The sequence below is a fragment of the Elephas maximus genome, chromosome 8, assembly GCF_024166365.1.
Source record: "Elephas maximus indicus isolate mEleMax1 chromosome 8, mEleMax1 primary haplotype, whole genome shotgun sequence".
NCBI lineage: Eukaryota > Metazoa > Chordata > Mammalia > Proboscidea > Elephantidae > Elephas > Elephas maximus.
In genome coordinates, this window is record NC_064826.1 from 6,320,688 (window position 1) to 6,343,891 (window position 23,204).

At 42.2% G+C, this 23,204-nt stretch overlaps 1 protein-coding gene and 2 pseudogenes across 1 annotated transcript; 2 read left to right on the top strand and 1 right to left on the bottom strand.

Annotated features, from left to right (window-relative positions):
• The first annotated feature begins 4,588 nt into the window (after positions 1-4,588).
• On the top strand, positions 4,589-5,363 carry LOC126082122 (olfactory receptor-like protein OLF3; annotated as a pseudogene).
• A 5,809-nt stretch (positions 5,364-11,172) lies between these two features.
• Positions 11,173-11,808, bottom strand: LOC126082123 (taste receptor type 2 member 62-like). The gene has a single exon (XM_049894573.1). It carries the CDS (start codon positions 11,806-11,808, stop codon positions 11,173-11,175), a length of 636 nt encoding a protein of 211 aa, XP_049750530.1.
• Positions 11,809-14,961: 3,153 nt separating this feature from the next.
• Positions 14,962-15,817, top strand: LOC126082124 (olfactory receptor-like protein OLF3; annotated as a pseudogene).
• The last annotated feature ends 7,387 nt before the right edge of the window (positions 15,818-23,204 follow it).

The following is a 23,204-nucleotide window of genomic DNA, read 5'->3' on the forward strand; positions in this document are numbered from 1 at the left end:
AACTCTATTTTGAAGAGACAACTCTTCCCCAGTCATCTTTTGCTTTTATTTAGAGGATCATATTGTTTTCCTTCTTTAAACTGTGGATTTTGTGAAATATATTCATTAACTTTTAAATAATGAACTGGCCTCACACTCCTAGACTAAACCCCACTTGGTCATGACGTGTTATCGTTTATAATATTCTTTGATTCAATTTGCTAATGCTTTCTTAAGAACTTTTGGTCTATATTCATGAAATAGAAGTTTATGGTTTTCTTTTCTTGTAATGTCTTTATCTGATTTTGGTATCAGAATAATGCTGGTCCCATCAAATGAGTTGGGAAGTGTTCACTCCTCTTCTCCTTATGGTGTGTGTATATCTAGGATTGTTATCTCTTCTTGATAAATTGATTCTTGTCAGTATTCAGTATTCCTCTTTATCTCAGTTTGGTATTAATATAGCTAATTTGCTTTCTTTTGATTAGTTTATTTATGGGGTTTTTTTTTTCTTTTTCATCCTTTTACTCTTAACATATTTATATTTAAAGCAGATTCCTTGTCTTGCCTACATAAGTATGGTTAGATAGACCACTTACATGTAATATAATTATCGGCGTGATTGAATTAAAATCTACCATCTTGCTAGTTTTTCCTATCTGTTCCATATGTTTTTTGTTCACTTTTTCCTCTTTTCGCATATGTTGTTGAGTCATTTGGTGTTGGAAAGGGTGCTGAAAAGAGAACAAAAACAGACTAATGCAGGATGAAAACCTAAATAGGACTGACTCTTACCTGTCTTCGTTGCTCAACAGCTGGTTTTACCATCAGCTGTGTACCCAACCCCATACCAGGATGTTTTTGGTATCTTGTTTTTATGGAAAAACAACAAATCAAACAATGCATTGCATTAGGCAAATCTGCTGCAAAAAGACTTCTTTAAAGTGTTAAAAAGCAAAGACTTCACCTTGAAGACTAAGGTTCCCTGACCCAAGCCATGGTGCTTTCAATCACCTCATATGCATGCAAAAGCTGGATGATGAGTAAGGAAGACCAAAGAATTGGCGCCTTTGAATTGTGGTATTGTCAAAGAACATTGACTATACCTTGGACTGCCAAAAAAATGAACAAATCTGTCTTGGAAGAAGTACAACCGGAATGTTTCTTAGAAGCAAGGATAGCGAGACTACTTCTCACATATTTTGGACATGTTATCAGGAGGGATTAGTCCCTGGAGAAGGGCATCATGCTTGGTAAAGTGGAGGGTAAGCGAAAAAGAGGAAGACCCTCAACGAGATGGATTGACACTGGCTGCAACAATGGGCTCAAACATAACAATGATTGTGAGGAAAGCACAGGACTGGCCAGTGTATCCTTTATAGGATCACTATGAGTTGGAACTGACTCAACAGCACCTAACAACAACATAGACAAATGCAGAAAACATTCTCAAATGTTTCCCTTAGTCATTTGACTTCAGTGAAAAACACAGGTTTACGGAGACCAACAGATTTTACAAATTAGTTACAGGTGGAAAGATCAAGCTCTGGCTCCCTGATATGAGTGGTTAGATATGAAGCACACTTAGTTCCTTCTTCACCCTGCAGCCAGAACAGGACCCCAGGTCTATTTAGTAGAAGCTGAGCTGAAGGTAATATAGAGACAGTATTAACTGTGTGTGTTATCATCTGGCCCACAAATGCTTCCGCCTTCATTTGGCTTTTCAAATACTGATGTTATTTCTATATGCTTTATCTATTGTGACCCTCAAAAGGGTCTACGTGACTGTGGGAAAATAAGGCTATATTTCCTTCATTAGATTTCACCACGAACCTTTTGTCATTAGGTGCCGTTGAGTTGGTTCTGACTCATAGCAACATGTACCTCAGAACAAAACACTGCTGGGTCCTTCGCCATGCTCACAATCGTTATTATGCTTGAGCCCATTGTTGCAACCACTGTGTCAATCCATCTCATTAAGGGTCTTCCTCTTTTCCACTAACCCTGTACTTTACCACATATGATATCCTTCTCCAGGGTCTAATCCCTCCTGATGACATGTCCAAAGTATGTAAGTTGCACCTCGCCATCCTTGCTTCTAAGGAGCATTCTGGTTGTACTTCCAAGACTGATTTGTTCATTCTTTTGGCAGTACATGGTATATTCAACATTCTTCGCCAACACCACTATTCAAAGGCATCAATTCTTGGGTCTTCTTTATTCATTGTCCAGCTTTCCCATGCATATGATGCAACTGAAAATACCATGGCGTGGCCGATATTATCCACATCTTAAGAAATGTGAGGCTCTGAGAGGGTAAGAAGCTTGCTCAAGACCACAGAAGGCAGAAGACGAGTGGAATCAGAGCAGACAGTGTTGGGCTCTGAAGCTCATGCTTCATCTAGGATGAGACGTTGTCACTCATTTGAAATGAGACATGAGCTGTCCGAGAGATGTGTGGGATTGTGGGAAGAGAGGGGAAGGAGGTAAGAGGATCACAGGAGTTGTGAGCTTGCATATTCTCGGGCAGCCTGTACAGCACAGCATAGGAAGAGATGGTTAACAAGGATCTCTCCAGGATCTTCTCTCCATGAAACAGGTCTACTCTTTGAGCACAAGGAAGAGTAATATTCACCCTTGTGATCATGACATCTAGCAAAGATAACACCTCATATCTGTTTGTTAGAGTAACTGAAACAGATGTTTACTTTCTGATGCACATCTGATATTTGTTAAACAAAGGTTAACAGATGGTTTTATGAAGCATTTTCTGATGCCTCAGAATTTGAATTTGAACTTCTGCTTGGAGGCAGGTAGGTGTTTTCTCAGAATGATAGAGGTTAAAGGTCGGAAAGTGAGGTGTGCTGGTGGAGCTATCATGATAGGGCAGAGATGGAGGAACTGTTGAAAAGGAGATCAGCTATTGAGGTGGACACTAGGAAGGAGATTGCTAGAAAAGAGATGTAACCATTTGAACCATGTATGAAAGGACATTTCTGGAAATAGTTATTTTCTTTGGTCCCTCATCAGGAATGAGACTTGAAGAATAGGCAGTCTTCATTCTACAGTTCAGATACCCCAGCCTGACCTCTGTGCGGATTCTGGGATGAGCCAAGAGGCTCTGTTTCTGCTCCCAACCCCACCTGCCTCCTATATCTCCTATTTGCTCTTATTTTTTTTTTCTTTGTTCACTGCAATAAAAGGCAAGTCAGTCTATAGGCAGGCATGTAGTCATACTAAGTCCTACAAAGTTTTTTTTTTAATGTAAACTATTTGTTTATTGTTCAAAATTGATATTGTAACATATTAGCTCTGCAGAAAAAACACTTGCTGAGTGAGAGAAAACAAAGGGGAAACTCCACTGCCATGTACTCTACATGAATTCATATGTCTTTGTTGTCTTGGGCAATGAAGAAATGTCCTTAAACATTTGTTTTCTCTCCTTCTCTTGTATCTAAAAACCCAAATATCCATATTTTTATTGTTTTTTTGAACCCATGACCAAAGAGTAGATTCTTAGCAATAGTGAGTTGGAAGAAGAAATAAATGAAACACACAGGCTACAATTACCAGTCTCCTATGTTGTCCTGCAGTGGGTTGTTTTTTTATGTTGTCCCACTTAAGACTTAAGGACCCAAGCTCTCAGGCCTATCCCCAAGTCCTCATTATCTATTAAAAGTTGCCTCAATTTTTATTGGTGTCGGAATTTTGGAGAAGAAACGAGGGGAAAGCAAATTTGTTTCTTTACATACCCTAGTTTAGAGGTCCTGTCACTATTACTTATGCTACCACAGTACTACTACCAGTAACAGTTTATAAAGTGCTTTCTCCATAAGTTACCTATAGGAGCGCAAATGTACTGGAAGGTTATGTAATACCATCGTGTATAATATTAAACCATTTAATTATAACTTATGTCTGTAACCCAAAATCATATACATGACAAGGAAAATCACAAACCTAGGTTCTCTATTCCAGATTTTTCCATAAGACCCCTGCCTCTTCCCAGTCATTTCATTTTGTAATGAATGTAGGAGTTTCATCATGTCAGGTCTAGTTTACTTATTTAAGGTGGCTCTTTAACTTTGGAACCACACTTTTCACCATCATTTATCATTTTACCTACCATTGTCACCTACTATCCTCTCATTCCCCTGGAATTTGAGCTAAGGTGCTGAATATGTAGCGCTAATACAATTTTATTTCATTATCTGTAGGCTTCAAATGAGCCTCTCTGAGGCCACATCAAGTCCTGGTGAAGCTACCATCCTGTTTCCCTGGTGCAGAGTGGATGTAACGCATATTGTGATCAAGCCCATCATCTGGGCCTCATGAGCGTCTGAATCACCAGGCAAAGGCTGGCTGAACACACAGAACGTGCTTTCTCATGGTTCTCTGATTCAACAGTTTCTGTTATTTCTCACTCTCTCTACAGATTTTAATGGGAACAAAAAACCAGACTTGAGTGAGTGAATTTATTCTCCTTGTTCTGTCCAGTGACTGGGGCACTCAGGTGTCACTCTTTCTCCTACTCTTGGTCATGTACCTGCTGTCAGTGCTGAGGAAACTTCTCATCATTCTTCTAATCAGACTGGACACCTGATTCCACAGACTCATGTATTCCTTCCAAAATAACCTCTCTCTTGTTGATGTCTCTTATGCAATGATCATACTCCCTCAGCTAATGGTGCATTTTCTTATGGAACATAAAGTGATCCACTACCTGAAGTGTGCAACCCAGCTCATTTGCTCCATGGGCTTGGGTGTGATTTGTTCTACTGGCAATGATGGCATATGACATGGATGTGTGTGACCCCTTGCCATCCTTGGCCATAATGCACAGAGGCCTTGTGCTAGGCTGGTCATCTCATCTTGGGTCAGTGGGTCTACCAACTCTCTTCTGCATACTGCCATCGCCTTTAGCTTCCCACATGCTCAAATGATATTATTGATCACATATCTTATGAAATACTAGCTGTATTCAGGCTGGCCTGTGTGAACATATACTCCAATGAGGTTGCAATCATGGTTTCCAGCATTGTCCTGCTGATGACACCATTCTGCCTAGTTCTCTTGTCCTATATCCAGATCATCTCCACCATCCTAAAGATCCAATCCACAGAAGGAAGAAGGAAAGCCTTCTACACATGTGCCTCTCATCTCACGGTGGTTGCCCTCTGCTATGGCATGGCCATTTTCACTTACATTCAACCCCACTCCAGCCCCTTCATCCTCTAAGAGAAAATGATCTCACTCTTCTATGCCATTTTAACACCATGCTAAACCCCATGGTTTATATTCTGAGGAATAAGGAAGCGAAGAGGGCCTGGCAGAAACTCTTAGGACAATTTTCTGAGTTAACATCAAAACTGACAATTTGCTGAATTATGAGGGTCACACAGAGAAAAGACTTTTACTTCTGTGTTCCCCACACAATTCAGATATAACAGGTATAGACTGCATTGCCCTGGCCACCATGAGGGAGATGACAGAACATTTACTGGTAATGTTAGGTAGGCAGCTCAGTGGTGGTTTTGGGATGTAAGATGGGGGGGATTTTCTTTTATAATTGTACTTTAGATGAAAGTTTACAGAACAAACTAGTTTCTCATTAAACAGTTAGTACACATATAGTTTTATGACGTTGGTTAACAGCCCTACGACATGTCAGCACTCTCTCTTCTGCACCTTGGGTTCCCTATTACCAGCTTTCTTGTCTCCTCCTGCCTTCTAGTCCTTGCCCCTGAACTGGTGTGCCCCTTTAGTCTCATTTTGTTTTATGGGCCTGTCTAATCTTTGGTGAAGGGTTAACCTTGGGAGTGACTTCGTTACTGAGCTAAAAGAGTGTCCAAGGGCATACTCTCGGGGTTTCTCCAGTCTCTGTCAAGCCAGTAAGTCTGGTCTTTTTTGTGAGTAAGAATTTTGTTCTACATTTTTCTCCACCTATCTGGGACCCTCTATTGTGAACCCTAGGTCCATTAGTCCTTTGGACTAATCTTTCTCTTGTATCCTTAGTTTTCTTCATGCTCCTTTGCTCCAGAAGGGGCAAGATCAGTGAAGTACCTTAGAAGCCCATTCACAGGCTTTTAAGATCCCAGACACTACTCACCAAAGTAGAATGTAGAGCATTCTCTTTATAAACTATGTTATGCCAATTGAGCTAGATGTACCCTGAGACCATGGTCCAAAATGTGGGGGATTTTTTTATGTCAGAGCATCTTGTTCTGTGAAGTTAAGCACTTCTGTATTAGACTTTTCCGTGCGTACTCAATCTCTACTCCTATTGACACAGTATTTTGAAACAAACTATTTTACCCTTTGGAGTCGTCATATTATTTGTAATCATGGACCTAGCCCTGGACCACTAGCTTGTATTCATTCATTAAAATATTAATGGTATCTCCATTGGGAACAGATTGCATTTTCACATCTGACAGTCACTTAAAATAATGAAGGTATATGTACTCACAGCCAATGATTGTAAGTCACAATTCTGAGATACTGTGAGGAAAGTCTTGTGAGTGAGGCTGATTAAAGTGGTTTTTTTTTTTTTCTGTAGGTTCTACTACATGTGGATGTGAGTACTCTTTTTGAGTTATTTGAAGTAATTCAGTGACTGAACATCAGTGAAATATCTTATTTTACCCTAATATGGATACAACCCTAGATTGTACACAATGGCTCTGCTGAGCAAGGAAAAGCTGAGATTCAGTCTATGTAGCATGTGAACAGATTGAGAAGAAAATTATTGCATATATGTGAGTCCCATCCAAAATGTTAAAACTGACATATATTAAAAAATCAGCAAATGCTTTCTCTGAAGATTTGGAGACAAAATAAGAAAAAGAAAAATGAGATTTTTTTTTTTTAAATCAAAGGCATAGTTAAGGTAAGAAATTACATATTCCCCAGACAAGTAAATGAAATATATTACTTTATATATGCATTTTGGGAAACAAGGATGGGCCAGACAACTAAGCAGATGGTACCCTCCAGCCTCCATATTAAGAGACTTCTAGTATCTTCTAGGAGCCCTGGTGGTGAAATAGTTAAGCACTTTGCTTCTAACCACAAGTTTAGAGGTTCAAACCAACCAGCAGTTCCTTAGGAAAAAGACCTGGCGATCTGTTCCCATAAAGATTGCAACAACAAAAAAAAAACCCATGTGGCAGTTCTACTCTGTGACATGGGGTGTCTATGAGTTGAAATCTACTCGACAGAACCTAAGAAAAACAACAGAGTCTTCTAGTACTATCTCCCCCACTCCCCTCCACGGTTGACAAGACCCTACTCAGCAACCTTTGTAAATGAAGTGTGGCAATGGTCCCATGTTCCTGGAATTCACAGGTCTTGCCATTTTCCCTATCATCCTGAAGCAGCTGACTTGATGGAATGATGGAATGGCCTTCTAAAGACACAATTATGTTGTCAACTTGGTGGCAATACCCAGCAGGGTTGGGACAGTGTTCTCCAGGAGTTTGTATATGCTCTAAACCAGCATCCAATATATGGTACTGTTTCTCCAATAGCAAAGAATGGGTTCAGGAATCAAGGGGTGGAAATGGGAGTGGCACCACTCCCTGTTATCCCAAGTGAGCCACTTGCAAATTTTTTGCTTCCTGTCCCCGCAACACCATGCTCTGCAGTTTCAGAGGCCTTAGTTCTGAAGGGAGAAATGCTTCCACCAGAAGACACAACACTGATTCCATTGAACAGGAAATTAAGAATGCTACCCAACCACTTTGGTCTTTTCATGACCCTGGATCAACAGGTAAATAACAGTTACTCTGTTGGCTAGTGTGATTGCTCCTGACTACCAAGGGGAAATTGGAATGATGTTACATAATGAAGGCAAAAAAAAAAGAGTATGTCTGGAATCCAGAAGATCCCTTAGGACATCACATAGTACTACCATGCCCTGTGATTAAAGTCAATGGAAAACTACAGCAATCCAATTTTGACATGACTACTAATGGCCCAGGCTCTTCAGGAATGAAGGTTTGGATCACCCCACCAGGAAAAGAACAATGACGCAGCTCAGGTGCTTGCTGAGGGCAAAAGGAATATGGAATAGATGGTAGAAGAAGGTAGTTCTAAATACTAGCTATAACCACGTGACTGGTTAAAAAAAAGAGAATTGTAATTGTTTTTAGTATTTCTTCCTTGTTTTGTTATGTGTGTGTGTGTATACATATCATATATATAGCAAATATCTTCGTTTTCATTATTCCATTAAAAAAAAAATTCCATTGCCAATCGAGTTGGTTCTGACTCATAGCCACCCTAAAGAATAGAGTAGAACTGCCCTATAGGATTTCCAAGGAGTAACTAGAGGATATGAACTGCTGACCTTTTGCTTAGCAACTGAGTTCTTAACCACTGCTTATTCCATTGTTTATTATAAAATATAAGATGCAAATGACTCGTGTGTTTTTGGTTGCAGGCATCTCAGTTGTATCATATTAGGCACAGGTATGACTTTATAGTTGTCTTCATTTAGAGATTATGTGTGGTTTAAGGAGATGTATACAGGTGTCAAGTTGACAAGGGGTGAACTGTGATGGTTAAGGTTATGTGTCAACTTGGCTAGGCCTTGATTCTCAGTGGTTTCACAGATAATATATAAACATCCTGTATTTCATGATTCCATGTGAGCAAACAATCAGTTGAAAGTCAATAGTTTCCTTAGGGGCGTGGCCTGCATCCAGTGTACATGGATGTTCTGGCAAAGCTGTCTCTGGATCCTGCGTCCAACTCATCATCATTTGCCCTCCAGTACTTGGAAAGTGAGTCAGGAGCCTTCTACCTGACCTGCTGTGAGTCAGGAGAAGCCTCCAGCCTGACCTAAGACCTGTGGATTTGGGACTTGCCAACCTCCACAACTGCATGAGCCATTTCCTTGAGATAAATTCTGTATTTACATATGTATACTTTACTGATTTTGCTCCTGTAGAGAACACAGCCTAAGACACTCCCCAAAACCACAAACACCAAGCCCATTGCCGTCGCGTTGATTCTGACTCATAGCTACCTATAGGACAGAGTAGACCTGCCCCAAAGAGTTTCCAAGGAGTGCCTGGTGAATATGAACTGCCAACTTTTTGGTTAGCAGCCATAGCACTTAACCACTACACCACCAAGGATAACCACCATGCAGACCTTTATTTATTTTGAATGACATGCATGCATTAACTGTACTAATACATCACATACATTATAAAACATACACAAAATAAGAATTAAGACAACAAGATAAAAAATCAACCTAAGCTGATGTTCTCACATCTTCTTCCCCCATCCCGGGGATCATCTCGTGCACACACTCTGGATGCGGTGAATACCCAGATCTGGAAACTACCACCCTGGACAACAGCCTCCAAGGTTCACCTCCTGGGTGGGCACACAGAGTAAGGCTGGCAAAATTAGAAATTGTAGGGGATTTCCTTTGTCTTCCTTCTCTATCCCCTGTTGACCAAAGCTGAAGAGCATTTTCACATCCAACATGTCCTTTTAATTCACCACATCATGAACACAGAAAATCATGGGCAGGCCTGCAAAGACTCAGGATTCTCCTGGGTCTTCGATGTTCCACCCACAGTCAAACAAAAGAGTCCCATGGGTGGAATTGGTCTTAAACAGGGATCAGAAGGAGGGGCGGTGGTGGTTCAGTGGTAGAATTCTCACCTTCCATGCAGGAAACTCAGGTCTGATTCCCAGCCAATGCACCTCATGTGCAGCCACCACACATTTGTCTGTGGAGACTTGCATGTTGCTATGGTGCTAAATAGGTTTCAGCAGAGCTTCCAAGCTGGAATGAACTAGGAGGAAAGGCCTGATGAGCTTTTTTGAAAATCGGCCCGTGAAAACCCTAGGGATCACAATGTTTTGGTCTGCAACCAATCATGGGGATGCTGTAGGATGGGGCAATGTTTCATTCCACTGTGAATAGTGTTGCCATGAGTCAGGGATGAGTTAAAGGCAGGGCTCAGCAGGAAGGAAGGATCAGCAGAGGGATGGAAGGAGAAGTTCCAGATGGACTAAGACTTGAAGGCTGTGGGAAGAAAGAATAGGAGGCTAGAGAGAAGTTTCCTGGGCTAAAGTAGAGAAACCAAGTGGACAGCAGAGCCAGAGTGAGGGATTCTCTGGTGTCGTGGAGCAGAAGGGACTGGACAGTCCACACCAACAGAGTTTGACTGCAGAGATAACCAATGGCCACTAAAAGTCTCTGCAGGGAATGCATACCAGATGACAGAGAACATCATTCGGCTGCTCAGGCTGGAAAGACCTGGAGGAGAAAAGCTGTCAGAGCCCGAGAGGAATGGAGGAAACAGGGCCACCACTCTTGTTCTGTGATCCAGACTAAGGGATGGTGGGAAGACCAGTTGCTGTGAAACCAATTCGAACTCATGGTGCCCAATGTGTTTCTGAGTAGAACTGTATTTTGTAGGCTTTTCAGTGGCTGGTTTTTGGACATAGATCTCCAGGCCTTTCTTCCTAGCCTGTCTCAGCCTGGAAGCCCTACTAAACCTGTCCAGCATCATAGCATCACTCAAGCCTCCACTGGAAGACACGATGTAGCTGCATATGGGGTCCATTGGCCAGGAGTAGAACCTGGGTCTCCCACATGGAAGCAAAGAATTCTACCACTGACCCACCACTTACCTTCCTTCTGAGCACTCTATGTGGACTCAGTTTCAACCTTTCAGTTAGCAGCAGAGCACACTAACCATTTGCCCCACCCTCTGGTGGTAGGGCAGAGGGATGGAAAAGGATAATTGGGGTCTTGGGAGGGGTGGGAAAGGAAGAAGGAGTGGAGAGAGAGGAGAGAAAGATGGGTCCACATCTTATGCCTCATCATCTAGCATGGGATTCCTTGGACCCACACTGGCTCCTCATCTGAGCCCTAGGAAGGGACCTACCCTCTGTTCAAGCCCCACAGCCTATGACTACACACCCCTGCAGCCTGTTCTTCATGGCTCTTCTGACCCTGGGGCTGCTGAGCAGCAAGATGGTGGAGTGCAGGGGGATGCTAGCATAGGTCACAACCCTGAAGCTCCAGGGGCATTAAATTTGTCACAGCCACGAGCACAGCCGGGAAGTAAAATGTGTTGAGGACAAGGAAGAAGCCCAGTGACTTAAGGGCCGTGGTGTGCGCCTGGGTGTTAGGGTCTTGGGGCCCAGGCTGGCCTAACCTCATCTGGTGCAGGTGCCAGCACAAAGAGAACATGAGCAGGCAGTGGACACCACGAACAGCAGAAAAGGCGGTGAGAGCACCAGCATCTCGTGGAGCAGGAAGAAGTTTCGATAGAAGATCCTTGCCCATTCGGCCCAGCTGCCATTGGTGTGGGGTGGCTGGGAGGCCTCAATATGAGTCACAATAATATTCCCAGTGGTTGAGGAGATAGTGGTCAGGATGGAGAGGGTCACGGAACCCAATAGCAGCCTGGGCACAGAGTTGGAAAGCCTCCACCTGAGCCAGAGGAATGTGGGGTGGGAAAAGGAGGCAATCTTCACACAGTAGAAGGCAGAGAGCAAGGCATTCAGCCAGAAGGTGAGCATGTTGCTGAAGTCCCAGAGAGTGTCAAAGTAGTGCACTTTGTGACTGAAGTTGAGGATGACCAGAAGGTCGTTCGTGAAAGTCACGCCATTCAGGCTGAACTGGGAGAGAGCCAGGCAGGCCATAATCATGTCCCCTGTGGGCAGCACCCAGTCCCACGCCCACTCTGAGCCCAGCACAGCAGCCATTATGCCGTTCTGCAGCATGGCAGCCAAGGACTCCAGGGAGAAGTCGGCCATGAAGAACAGGGTGGTCCGGGAGGGCATCTTCATCCTACCTGAACTCAGGACACATCCACAGGCAGAACAACCTCTCGGCCAGCAGATCCAGAAACCTCTCTCCTTGGTCTGGCTCAGAAGCCCAGCTACCAGCCACACCTCCACTGCTCTTCAGGACTGGAGAAGCAGCTCCCCCTGAGCTCCTAGCATGCAAATCGCTCCATCTCTGTGACACTAGCCTCCATTTGTGTAGCCTGAAGTTGCCTGTTCCTTAAGGAAATGCCAACAGAACAGAGACTGGGGGATTGAAAGCATCCATATGTGCACATTATTTCTCTTTTGTTATTAGTATGGTAGAGTATATATAACAAAACATTTGTCATTTCAACCATTTTTACATGTACAATTCAGTGGCGTTAATCATGTGTACCATGTTGTGCAACCATCCTCACTATTGGTTTTCATGTTATTTCTTAACCTTGCTTTCCCTTTGCTAAATAATGCTTAAAAGATGCCCTTACCCTCATTTCCTTCCCCTTATGCATCTTCTAGGATGAGACATTGCTACTTATTTGTACTGAGACCTGAATTGTTCCAGAAATGTGTGGAGTTGTGGGGGAAAAGGGGAGAAGGAGGTAAGAGGATCACAGGAGTTGTGGGCTTGCATATTCTCAGGCAACCTGCATATCACAGCACAGGAACAGATGGTCAACAAAGGATCTCTCCAGGGTCTTCCCTCCATGAAACAGCTCGACTCTTTGAGCACAGGAAAGAGTAATATTCACCCTAGAGATCCTGGCATCTATCAAAGATGACACCTCATATCTGTTTGTTAAAGTAACGGAAACAGATGTCTACTTTCTGATGCACATCTGATATTTCTTCAACAGAGGTTAACAGGTGGTTTAATGAAGCATTTTCTGATACCTCAGAATCTGAATTTGAACTTCTGCTTGGAGGCAGGTAGATATTTTCTCAGGATGATCGAGGTTAAAGGTGAGAAAGTGAGGTGTGCTGGTGGAGCTATCACGATAGGTCAGAAAAGGAGGCACTGTTGAAAAGGAGATCAGTTATTAAGGTAAACACTAGGAAGGAGATTCCCAGAAAATAGATTTAACCATTTGAACCACATAGAAAACAGCATTTCTGGACATACTATTTTATTTGGTTCTTCATCAGGAAAGAGACTTGAAGAATAGGCAGCCTTCATTCTTCAACTCAGGCACCCTAGCCTGACCTCTGTGTGGATTCTGAGATGAGCCAAGAAGTTTTTTTTCTGCTCCCAGTTCCACCTGCCTCCTGTGTGAAAGGACAGTTAGTCAATAGGTAGGCATGGAGCCATAATAAGAAAAATTCTTACAAAGTTTTTTAATGTAAACTATTTCTGTTTAATGTTCGAAATCGATATTTAACATATTAGCTCTGTGGACACAGCACTTGCTAAGTGAGAAAAAAGCAAAAGGGAAACTCCATTGCAATGTACTCTAAGTGAATTCTTATCTCTTCGCTGCCTTGGGCAATGAAGAAGGGTCCTTAAACATTTGTTTTCTCTCCTTCCCTTGTGTCTAGAAATCCTAAATATCCATATATTTACTGTTTTTTTTTTTAACTCGTGGCCAAAGAGTACATTCTTAGTAGTAGTGAGCTGGAAGGAGAAATAAAATAAAACACAGAGGATACTATTACAATCCCCTATGTGGTCCCACTAAAGACTTAAGTAACCAAAGGCTATCAAAAAGACCAATGGTCCTCCAAATCCTGAAACTGCGCAAGCCCATCCCCAAGCTTCAGATCTATTAAAAGGTGCCTCCAACTGGACTAAACCAAAAGCAAAGAAGTTGAAACCCAACGCTTCAAAGGCCAGCGTAGAAGGGGCGGGGGTTTGGGGGCCATGGTTTCAGGGGACATCTAGGTCAATTGGCATAATAAAATCTATTAAGAAAACATTCTGCATCCCACTTTGGAGAGTGGCTTCTAGGGTTTAAACGCTAGCAAGTGGCCCTCTAAGATGCATCAACTGGTCTCAATTCACCTGGAGCAAAGGAGAATGAAGCACACCAAAGACACAAGGTAATTATGAGACAGAAAGGGCTACATAAATCAGAAACTACATCAGCCTGAGACCAGAAGAACTTGATGGTGCCCGACTATGAGCAATGACTGCCCTGGCAGAGAATACAACAGAGAACCCCTGAGGAACAAGAGAGCAGAGGAGAGCAGTGGGATGCAGACCTCAAATTCTCATAAAAAGACTAGACTTAATGGTCTGACTGAGACTAGAAGCACCCTGGAGGTCATGGTCCCCAGACCTTCTGTTAGCCTAAGACTGGAACCATTCCCAAAGCCAACTATTCAGACAGGGATTGGACTGGACTATAAGACTGAAAATGATACTGGTAAGGAGTGAGCTTCTTGGCTCAAGTAGACACATGAGACTATGGGGGTAGCTCCTGTCTGGAGAGGAGATGAGAAGGCAGAGTGGGACAGAAGCTGGCTGAATGGACACGGGAATACAGGGTGGAGAGAGGGAATGTGCTGTCTCATTAGGGGGAGAGCAACTAGGAGCATATAACAAGGTGTATATAAATTTTTGTATGGGAGACTGACTTGATTTGTAAACTTTCACTTAAAGCACAACAAAAATTTTTCACAAATTAAAAAAAAAAATCCCTGCCTCTTCCCAACCTTTTCCTTTTGTAATGAATGTATGAGTTTCACCATGCTGGGTCTAGTTTACATATTTAAGGTGACTCTTTAAATTTTGAACCACATTTTTCTTCATTGTTTATCACTTTACCTACCATTGCCACCTACCATCATCTCCTTTCCCTGGAATTTGAGCTAAGTTGGTTAATACATAGAGCTAACAAAATTTTATTTCATTATCTGTAGGTTTCAAATGAGTCTCCCTAGACCAAATCAGGTGCTTATGAAGTCACTGGTGCAGGGTGGATGTAACGCTTATTGGGATGAAGCCCATCGTCTGGGATCGGAACGACCAGGCAAAGGTTGGCTGAACACATGCAACATGCTTTTTCATGGTTCTCTGATTCAACAGTTTCTGTTATTTCTCACTCTCTCTGCAGATGAATAATCCTCACTTTTTTAATGGGAACAAACAACCGGACGTGGGTGAGTGAAATTATTCTCCTTGGCCTGTCCAGTGACTAGGGCACTCAGGTATCACTCTGTGTCCTGTTCTTGGTCATGTACCTGATGACAGTGCTGGGGAACTTTCTCATCATTCTTCTGATCAGACTGGACATCCGATTCCACAAACTCATATATTTGTTCCTCACCAACATCTCCCTCGTTGACATCTCTTATGCAATGAGCATATTCCCTCAAGTATTGGTGCATTTTCTTAGGGAATATAAAGTAACTCCCTACCTGAGCTGTGCAGCTCAGCTATTTTCCTCCCTGGGCTTGGGTGGGATTGAGTTTGTTCTACTGGCAATGATGGCATATGACCATTACATGGCTGTGTATGAGCCCCTGCGATACTCAGCCATCATGACAGAGGGCTATGCGCTGGGCTGGCTGTTTCATCCTGGGTCAATGGCTCCATAAACTCTCTCTTGCATACTGCCCATTGCCTTTCAGCTTCCAATGTGCTCAAAGATATTATTGATCACACATCTTGTGAACTACTAGCTGTATTCAGGCTGGCCTGTGTGGACACTTCCTCCAATGAGGTTGCAATTACGGTTTCCAGCATCATCCTGTGATGACACCATTCTGCCTGTTTCTCTTGTCCTACATCCAGGTCATCTCCACCATCCTAAAGATTCAGTCCACAGAGGGAAGGAGGAAAGCCTTCCACACATGTGCCTCTCATCTCACTGTGGGTGCCCTGTGCTATGGCATGGCCATTTTCACTTGCATCCAGCCCTGCTCCAGCCCCTCAGTCCTCCAAGAGAAGATGATCTCACTCTTTTATGCCATTTTAACATCCTTCCTGAACACCATAATTTATATTCTGAGGAATAAGGAGGTGAAGGTTGCCTGGCAGAAGCTCTTAGGACAATTTTCTGAGTTAATATCAAAACTGGCAACTCACTGAATTATGAGACTCACACAGAAAAAAGAGCTTTGCCTCTGTGTTCCCCACACAACTCAGCTATGACAGGTGTAGTGTGCATTGCCCTGGCCAACATGAAGGAGATGACAGAAACTTTTTTGGTGCTGTTTGGTAGGAGGCTCAGTGGTTCTGCTGTGATGTAGGAAGTGGAGGATTTTTTATGTCAAAGCATCACGTTCTGTGAAGTTAAGCACTTCTGTATTAGACTTTCCCAGGCATACTCAATCTCCACTCCCATGGACCCAGAATTTTGAAATAAACAAACTATTGTTTTGAGTTGCCACATTATTTGTAATCATGGACCTATTCGTGGATCTAGCCTTAGGCCACTAGTTTGTATTCATTTACATTTTGAAAACACTAACGGTGTTTCCACTGGGAACACAATGCATTTTCACATCTGACACTCACTTAAAATAATGATGGTGTAGGTACTCACACTTCCATGTGTCTATCAGTTTGTCTTACTGTGGGGGCTTGCTTGTTGCTGTGATGCTGGAAGCTATGCCACTGGTATCCGAATACAAGCAGGGTCACACATGGAGGACAGGTTTCAGCTGAGCCTCCAGACTAAGACAAACTAGGAAGAAGGACCCGGCAGTCTATTTCTGAAAAGCATTAGCCAGAGAAAATCTTAGGAATAGCAGCAAAACATTGTCTGATACAGTGCTCGGAGATGAGCCTCCCAGGTTAGAAAGCACTCAAAAGACGGCTGGGGAAGAGCTGCCTCTTCAAAGTAGAGTCAACCTTAATGATGTGGATGAAGTAAAGCTTTCGAGACCTTCATTTGCTAATGTGCCATGACTCAAAATGAGAAGAAACAGCTGCAAACATACATTAATAATCGGAAAATGGAATGTACGAAGCATGAATCTAGGAAAATCAGAAGTCATTAAAAATGAAATGGAATGCATAAACATCAATATCCTAGGCATTGGTCAACTGAAATGGACTGGTATTGCCTGTTTTGAATCAGACAATCAGATCGTCTACTATGCTGGGAATGACAACTCAAAGAAGAATGGTGTCGCATTCATCGTCAAAAAGAACTTTTCAAGATCTATCCTGACGTACAACACTGTCAGTGATAGGATAATATCCATATGCCTACAAGGAGGACCAGTTAATATGACTATTCAAATTTGCACACCAACCCCTAAGGCCAAAGATGAAGAAACAGAAGATTTTTATCAGCAGGTGCAGTCTGAAATAGATCGAACATGCAACCAGGATGCATTGATAATTACTTGTGATCGGAATCTGAAAGTTGGAAACAAAGAAGAAGGATCAGTAGTTGGAAAATATGGCCTTGGTGATAGAAACAATGCTGGAGATCGAATGATAGAATTTTACAAGACCAAGGACCTCTTCATTGCAAATACCTTCTCTCACCAACATAAATGGCGACTATACACATGGACCTCGCCAGATGGAATACACAGGAATCAAATTGACTACATCTGTGGAAAGAGATGATGGAAAAGCTCACTATCATCAGTCAGAACAAGGCCAGGGGCCAACTGTGGGACAGACCATCAATTGCTCACGTGCAAGCTCAAGTTGAAACTGAAGAAAATCAGAGCAAGTCCACAAGAGCCAAAATATGACCTTGAGTATATCCCACCTGAATTTAGAGACCATCTTAAGAATAGATTTGATGCTTTGAACACTAGTGACCAAAGACCAGACAAGTTGTGGAATGACATCAAGGACATCACACATGAAGAAAGCAAGAGGTCATTGAAAAGACAGGAAAGAATGAAAAGACCAAGATGGATGTCAGAGGAGACTCTGAAAATTGCCCATGAACATTGGGCAGCTAAAGCAAAAGGAAGAATTGATGAAGTAAAAGAACGGAACAGAAGATTTCAAAGGGTGTCTCGAGAAGACAAAGTAAAGTATTATAATGACATGTGCAAAGAGCTGGGGATAGGAAACCAAAAGGGAAGAACACACTCAGGGTTTCTCAAGCTAAAAGAAGTGAAGAAAAAATTGAAGGCTTGAGTTGCAATACTGAAGGATTCTATGGGGAGAATATTAAACGACACAGGAAGCATCAAAAAAAGATGGAAGGAATATACAGAGTCATTATACCAAAAAGAATTGGTAGATGTTCAACCATTTCAGCAAGTAACATATGATCAGAAACTGATGGTACTGAAGGAAGAAATCCAAGCTGCTCTGAAGGCATTGGCGAAAAACAACACTACAGGAATTGACAGGATATACATTGAGATGTTTCAACAAATGGATGCAGCGCTGGAGGTGCTCACTCATCAATGCCAAGAAATTTGGAAGACATCTTCCTGGCCAACTGACTGGAAGACATCCATATTTATGCCTATTTGCAAGAAAGGCGATCAAATCAAATGTGGAAATTATAGAACAATATCGTTAATATTACACACAAGCAAAATTCTGCTAAAGATCATTCAAAAATGGCTGCAGCGGTATATCGACAGGGAACTGCCAGAAACTCAGGCTGGTTTCAGAAGAGGACGTGGAACCAGGGATATCATTGCTGATGTCAGATGGATCCTGGCTCAAACAGAGAATACCAGAAAGACATTTACCTGTGTTTTATTTACTACACAAAGGCATTCGACTGTGTGGATCATAACAAAGTATGGATAACATTGCAAAGAATGGGGATTCCAGAACACTTAATTGCGCCCATGAGGAAACTTTACATAGATCAAGAGGCAGTTGTTTGGACAGAACAAGGGGATACCGATTGGTTTAAAGTCAGGAAAGGTGTGTGTCAGTGCTGTATCCTTTCACCATTCCTATTCAATCTGTATGCTGAGCAAATAATACAAGAAGCTGGACTATATGAAGAAGAACAGGGCATCAGGATTGGAGAAAGACTCATTAACAACCTGCATTATGCAGATGACACAACCTTGCTTGCTGAAAGTGAAGAGGACTTGAAGCACTTACTAATGAAGATCAAAGACCACAGCCTTCACTATGGATTGCACGTCAACATAAAGAAAACAAAAATCCTCACAACTGGACCGCTGAGAAACATCCTGATAAATGGAGAAAAGATTGAAGTTGTCAAGGATTTCATTTGACTTGGATCCACAATCAATAGCCATGGAAGCAGCAGTCAAGAAATCAAAAGACGCATTGCATTGGGTAAATCTGCTGCAAAGGACCTCTTTAAAGTGTTGAAAAGCAAAGATGTCTCCTTGAAGACTAAGGAGAGCCTGACCCAAGCCATGATATTTTCAATCACATCATATGCATGTGAAAGCTGGACAATGAAAAAGAAAGACTGAAGAAGAATTGATGCCTTTGAATCATGGTATTGGCGAAGAACATTGAATATACCATGGACTGCCAAAAGAATGAACAAATCTGTCTTGGAAGAAGTACAGCCAAAATGCTCCTTGGAAACAAGGATGGGGAGACTGCATCTTACATACTTTGGACACGTTGCCAGGAGGGATCAGTCCCTGGAGTAGGACATCATGCTTGGCAAAGTACTGGGTCAGGGGAAAAAAGGAAGATCCTCAATGAGGTGGATTGACACAGTGGCTGGAACAATGAGCTCAAGCATAGCAATTGTAAGGATGGCGCGGGATGGGGCAGTGTTTCAATCTGTTGTGCATAGGGTCGCCATGAGTCAGAACCGACTTGATGGCATCTAACAACAACAATAACAAGGTATTCACAGCCAATGATTGTGTGAGTCACAATTCTTGAGGCACTATGAAGAGAGTGTTGTGACCAAGGCTGATTAAAGTGTTTTTCTGTAGGATCTACTACATGTGAATGTGAGTACTCTTTTTTGAGTTATGAGTAAATTCAGTGGAAAAACATCAGTGAAATATCTTATTTTACCCTGATATGATGCAACCCTAGATTGTTTGTGCACAATGATTCTGTTGGCCAAGGAAAAACTACGATTCAGTCACTACTATGTAGCAAGTGAGCAGACTGAGAAGAAAATTACTGCATATATGTGGGTCCCATCCAATATGTTAAAGCTGTCATATCTTAAAATAATCAGAAAATGCTTTCTCTGAAGCTTTGGAGACAAAAATAGAAAATGAACAATAAGATAAATATCAGAGACATAGTTAATATAAGAAATGACATACTCCTCAGACAAGTCAATGAAATAAAAAATTTATATATACTACTTTAAATATGCCTTTTGGGAAATCAGCATGGTTCAGCCGGCTGTGCAGATGGTACCCTCCAGTCTCCATATTAAGAGACATCGGAAACCCTGGTGGCATTGTGGTTAAGTGCTGTGGCTGCTAACCAAGAGGTCAGCAGTTCGAATCTGCCAGGCGCTCCTTGGGAACCCTATGGGGCAGTTCTACCCTGTCCTATAGGGTCACTATGAGTCGGAATCGACTCGGTGGCAGTGGGTTGTTTTTTTTTTTTTTTAGTATCTTCTCATACCCAAGGTGACGCAATAGTTAAGCACCTAGCTTCTAACCAAAAGGTTGGAGGTTCAAACCAAAGAAGCACTTCACTCTGTGAAATGGGGTTGCTATGAATTTAAATCTACTGGACAGCGCCTACAAAAACCAACAGTATCTTCTAACACTGTATCCCCCACTCCCCTCCACAGATAAGATCCTACTCAACCTTTGCAAATGAAGTGTGGCAATGGGCCCATGCTCATGGAATTCACTGGTCTTACCAAGTTTCCAAAGAGTTTAAAGAATACTATGTTCCCCATCATCCTGAAGGAGCTGGCTTTATAGAGCAATGGAATGGCTTTCTATAGACAGAATCATGCAGGGATCAAAATAGAGGGTTCTGGACAGAGGTGGAGAAAAATGTAGAGCAAAATTCTACCTCACAAAAAAAGACAAGACTTACTGATCTAACAGAGACTGGAGAAATCCCAAAAGTATGGCCCCCAGACACCCTTTTAACTCAGTACTGAAGTCACTCCTGAGGTTTGCCTTCAGCCAAATAATAGACAGGCCCATAAAACAAAGCGAGACACAATTAGCACACCAACCCAGGGGAGAGGATGAGAAGGCAGGAGAGGACAGGAAAGCTGGCGATGGGGAACCCAAAGTCGAGAAGGGGAAACTGTTGACATGTCATGGGGTTGGCAACCAATGTCACAAAACACCATGTTATTAGTTGATTAATGAGAAACTAATTTGTTCTGTAAACCTTCATCAAAAGCACAATAATAAATAAAGTCACATTATAGTGCCAACTTGGTGGCAATACCTTGCAGAATTGGGACAATGTTCTCCAGGAGGTTGTATATGCTCTAAACTAGCATCCGATATATGGTGCTGTTTTTCCCATAGCCAGGATTCATAGGTTCCAAAAATCTAGGGGTGGAAATGGTAGTGGCACCGCTCACTATTACCCCTAGTACCCACGCACAAAATTTTTGCTTCTTGTATCCATGACCCTATGCTCTGCTGGTCTAGAGGTCTTAGTATCAAAGGGAAGAATACTCTCACCAGGAGACACAACACTGATTTCATTGAACTGAAAGTCAAGAATGTCACCCAGCCACTTTGGCTCCTCATGCATCTGTATCAACAGGTAAAGAAGAGAGTTACTGTATTGGCTGGTGTGATTGATTCTGACTACCAAGGGGAAATTGGAATGATGTTAAATAATAGAGGTAAAAAAGTGTATGCCTGGAATCCAGATATCCCTTATGATGTCCCTTGGCACTACCATGCCCTGTGATTAAAGTCAATGGAAACTACAGCAACCCAATTCTGACAAGACTACTGATGGCCCTGACCCTTCAGTAATGAATGTTTGGGTCACCCCACCAGGCAAAGAACCACAACCAGCTGAGGTGTTTGCTGAGGGCAAAAGGAATACCAAATAGGTGGTAGAAGAAGGTAGTTCTAAATACCAGCTATAACCACGTGACCAGTAGCAGAAAAGAGAATTGTAATAGTTTTTAGTATTTCTTCCTTGTTTTGATATACATTTGTGTGTATATATACACATAAATATATATAGCAAATATCTTTGTTTTCTTCCTTCCCTTATTCCATTAAAAAAAAAAATACCATTGCCGTTGACTCAATTCTGACTCATAAAAAAAAAAAAAAAATTTTTTTTTTTTTGACTCATAGTGACCCCATAAAACAGGGTAGATCTGCCCCAGAGGGTTTCTAAGAAGTGGCTGATGGATTTGAACTGCCAACCTCTTGGTTAGTAGCTGAGTTCTTAACTACTGTACCACAGAACCCCTTGCCATCTCGTCGATTCTGACTCATAGCGACCCTATAGGAAAAAGTAGAGGGGTTTCCAAGGAGCAGCTGGTGGACTCAAACTGCTGACTTTTGGTTACCACTTGATATTTTGGTTAGCAGCTGAGCTTTTAACCACTGTGCCACCAGGGCTCTACTGTAACACCGGGACTCCCTTATTCCATTACTTATTACAAAATATAAGATGCAAATGGGACTAGTGAGTTTTTAGTTGTTCATATGTTAGTTATATCCTGTTAGCCACAAGTATAACTTTATAATTGTCTTTATTTAGAGAGTATGTATGGTTTAAGGAGAAATCAGTGTTGTGTGTCCTGGTGACAGTATTCTTCCCTTTAGTGCTAATTGCCTTTATTTAGAGAGGATGTATGGGTGTCAAGTTGACAACAGATGGACTGTGATGGCTAAGGTTATGTGCCAACTTGGCTAGGCCATGATTCTTTGTTGTTTGGCGGATAATGTGTAATCATCCTCCATTTTGTGATTCAATGTGAACAGCCAATCAGTTGAAAGGCCAATCAGTTGAATCCCCCACATGTCTGTCAGCTTGTTGTACTGTGGGGCTTGTGTGTTGCTGTAATGCTGGAAGCTATGCCACCGGTATTCAAATGCTGGCAGGATCATCCGTGGCTGACAGGTTTCAGCTGAGCTTCCAGACTAAGACAGACTGGGAAGAAGAACCCGGCAGTCTACTTCTGAAATGAATAGCCAGTGAAAACCTTATGAATACCAGGGAAACATTGTCTGATATAGTGTAGTAAGATGAGCCCCTCTGGTTTGAAGGCACTTAAAATATGACTGGGGGAGAGTTGCCTCCTCAAAATAGAGGTGACCTTAATGACACGGAAAGAGTCAGGCTTTCCAGACTTTCAACTGCTGAATGTGGCATGACTCAAAATGAGAAGAAACAGCTGCAAACAACCATTAATAATCAGAACTTGGCATGCACACACTATGAATCTGGGAAAATTTGAAGTTATCAAAAATGAAATGAAACTCATAAACATTGATATCCCAGGCATAAGTGAGCTGAAACAGACCGTTATTGGCCATTTTAGAATTGGACAATCATATGGTCTACTATGCTGGGAACGACAACTTGAAGAGGAATGGCGTCACATTCATTATCAAAAAGAACATTT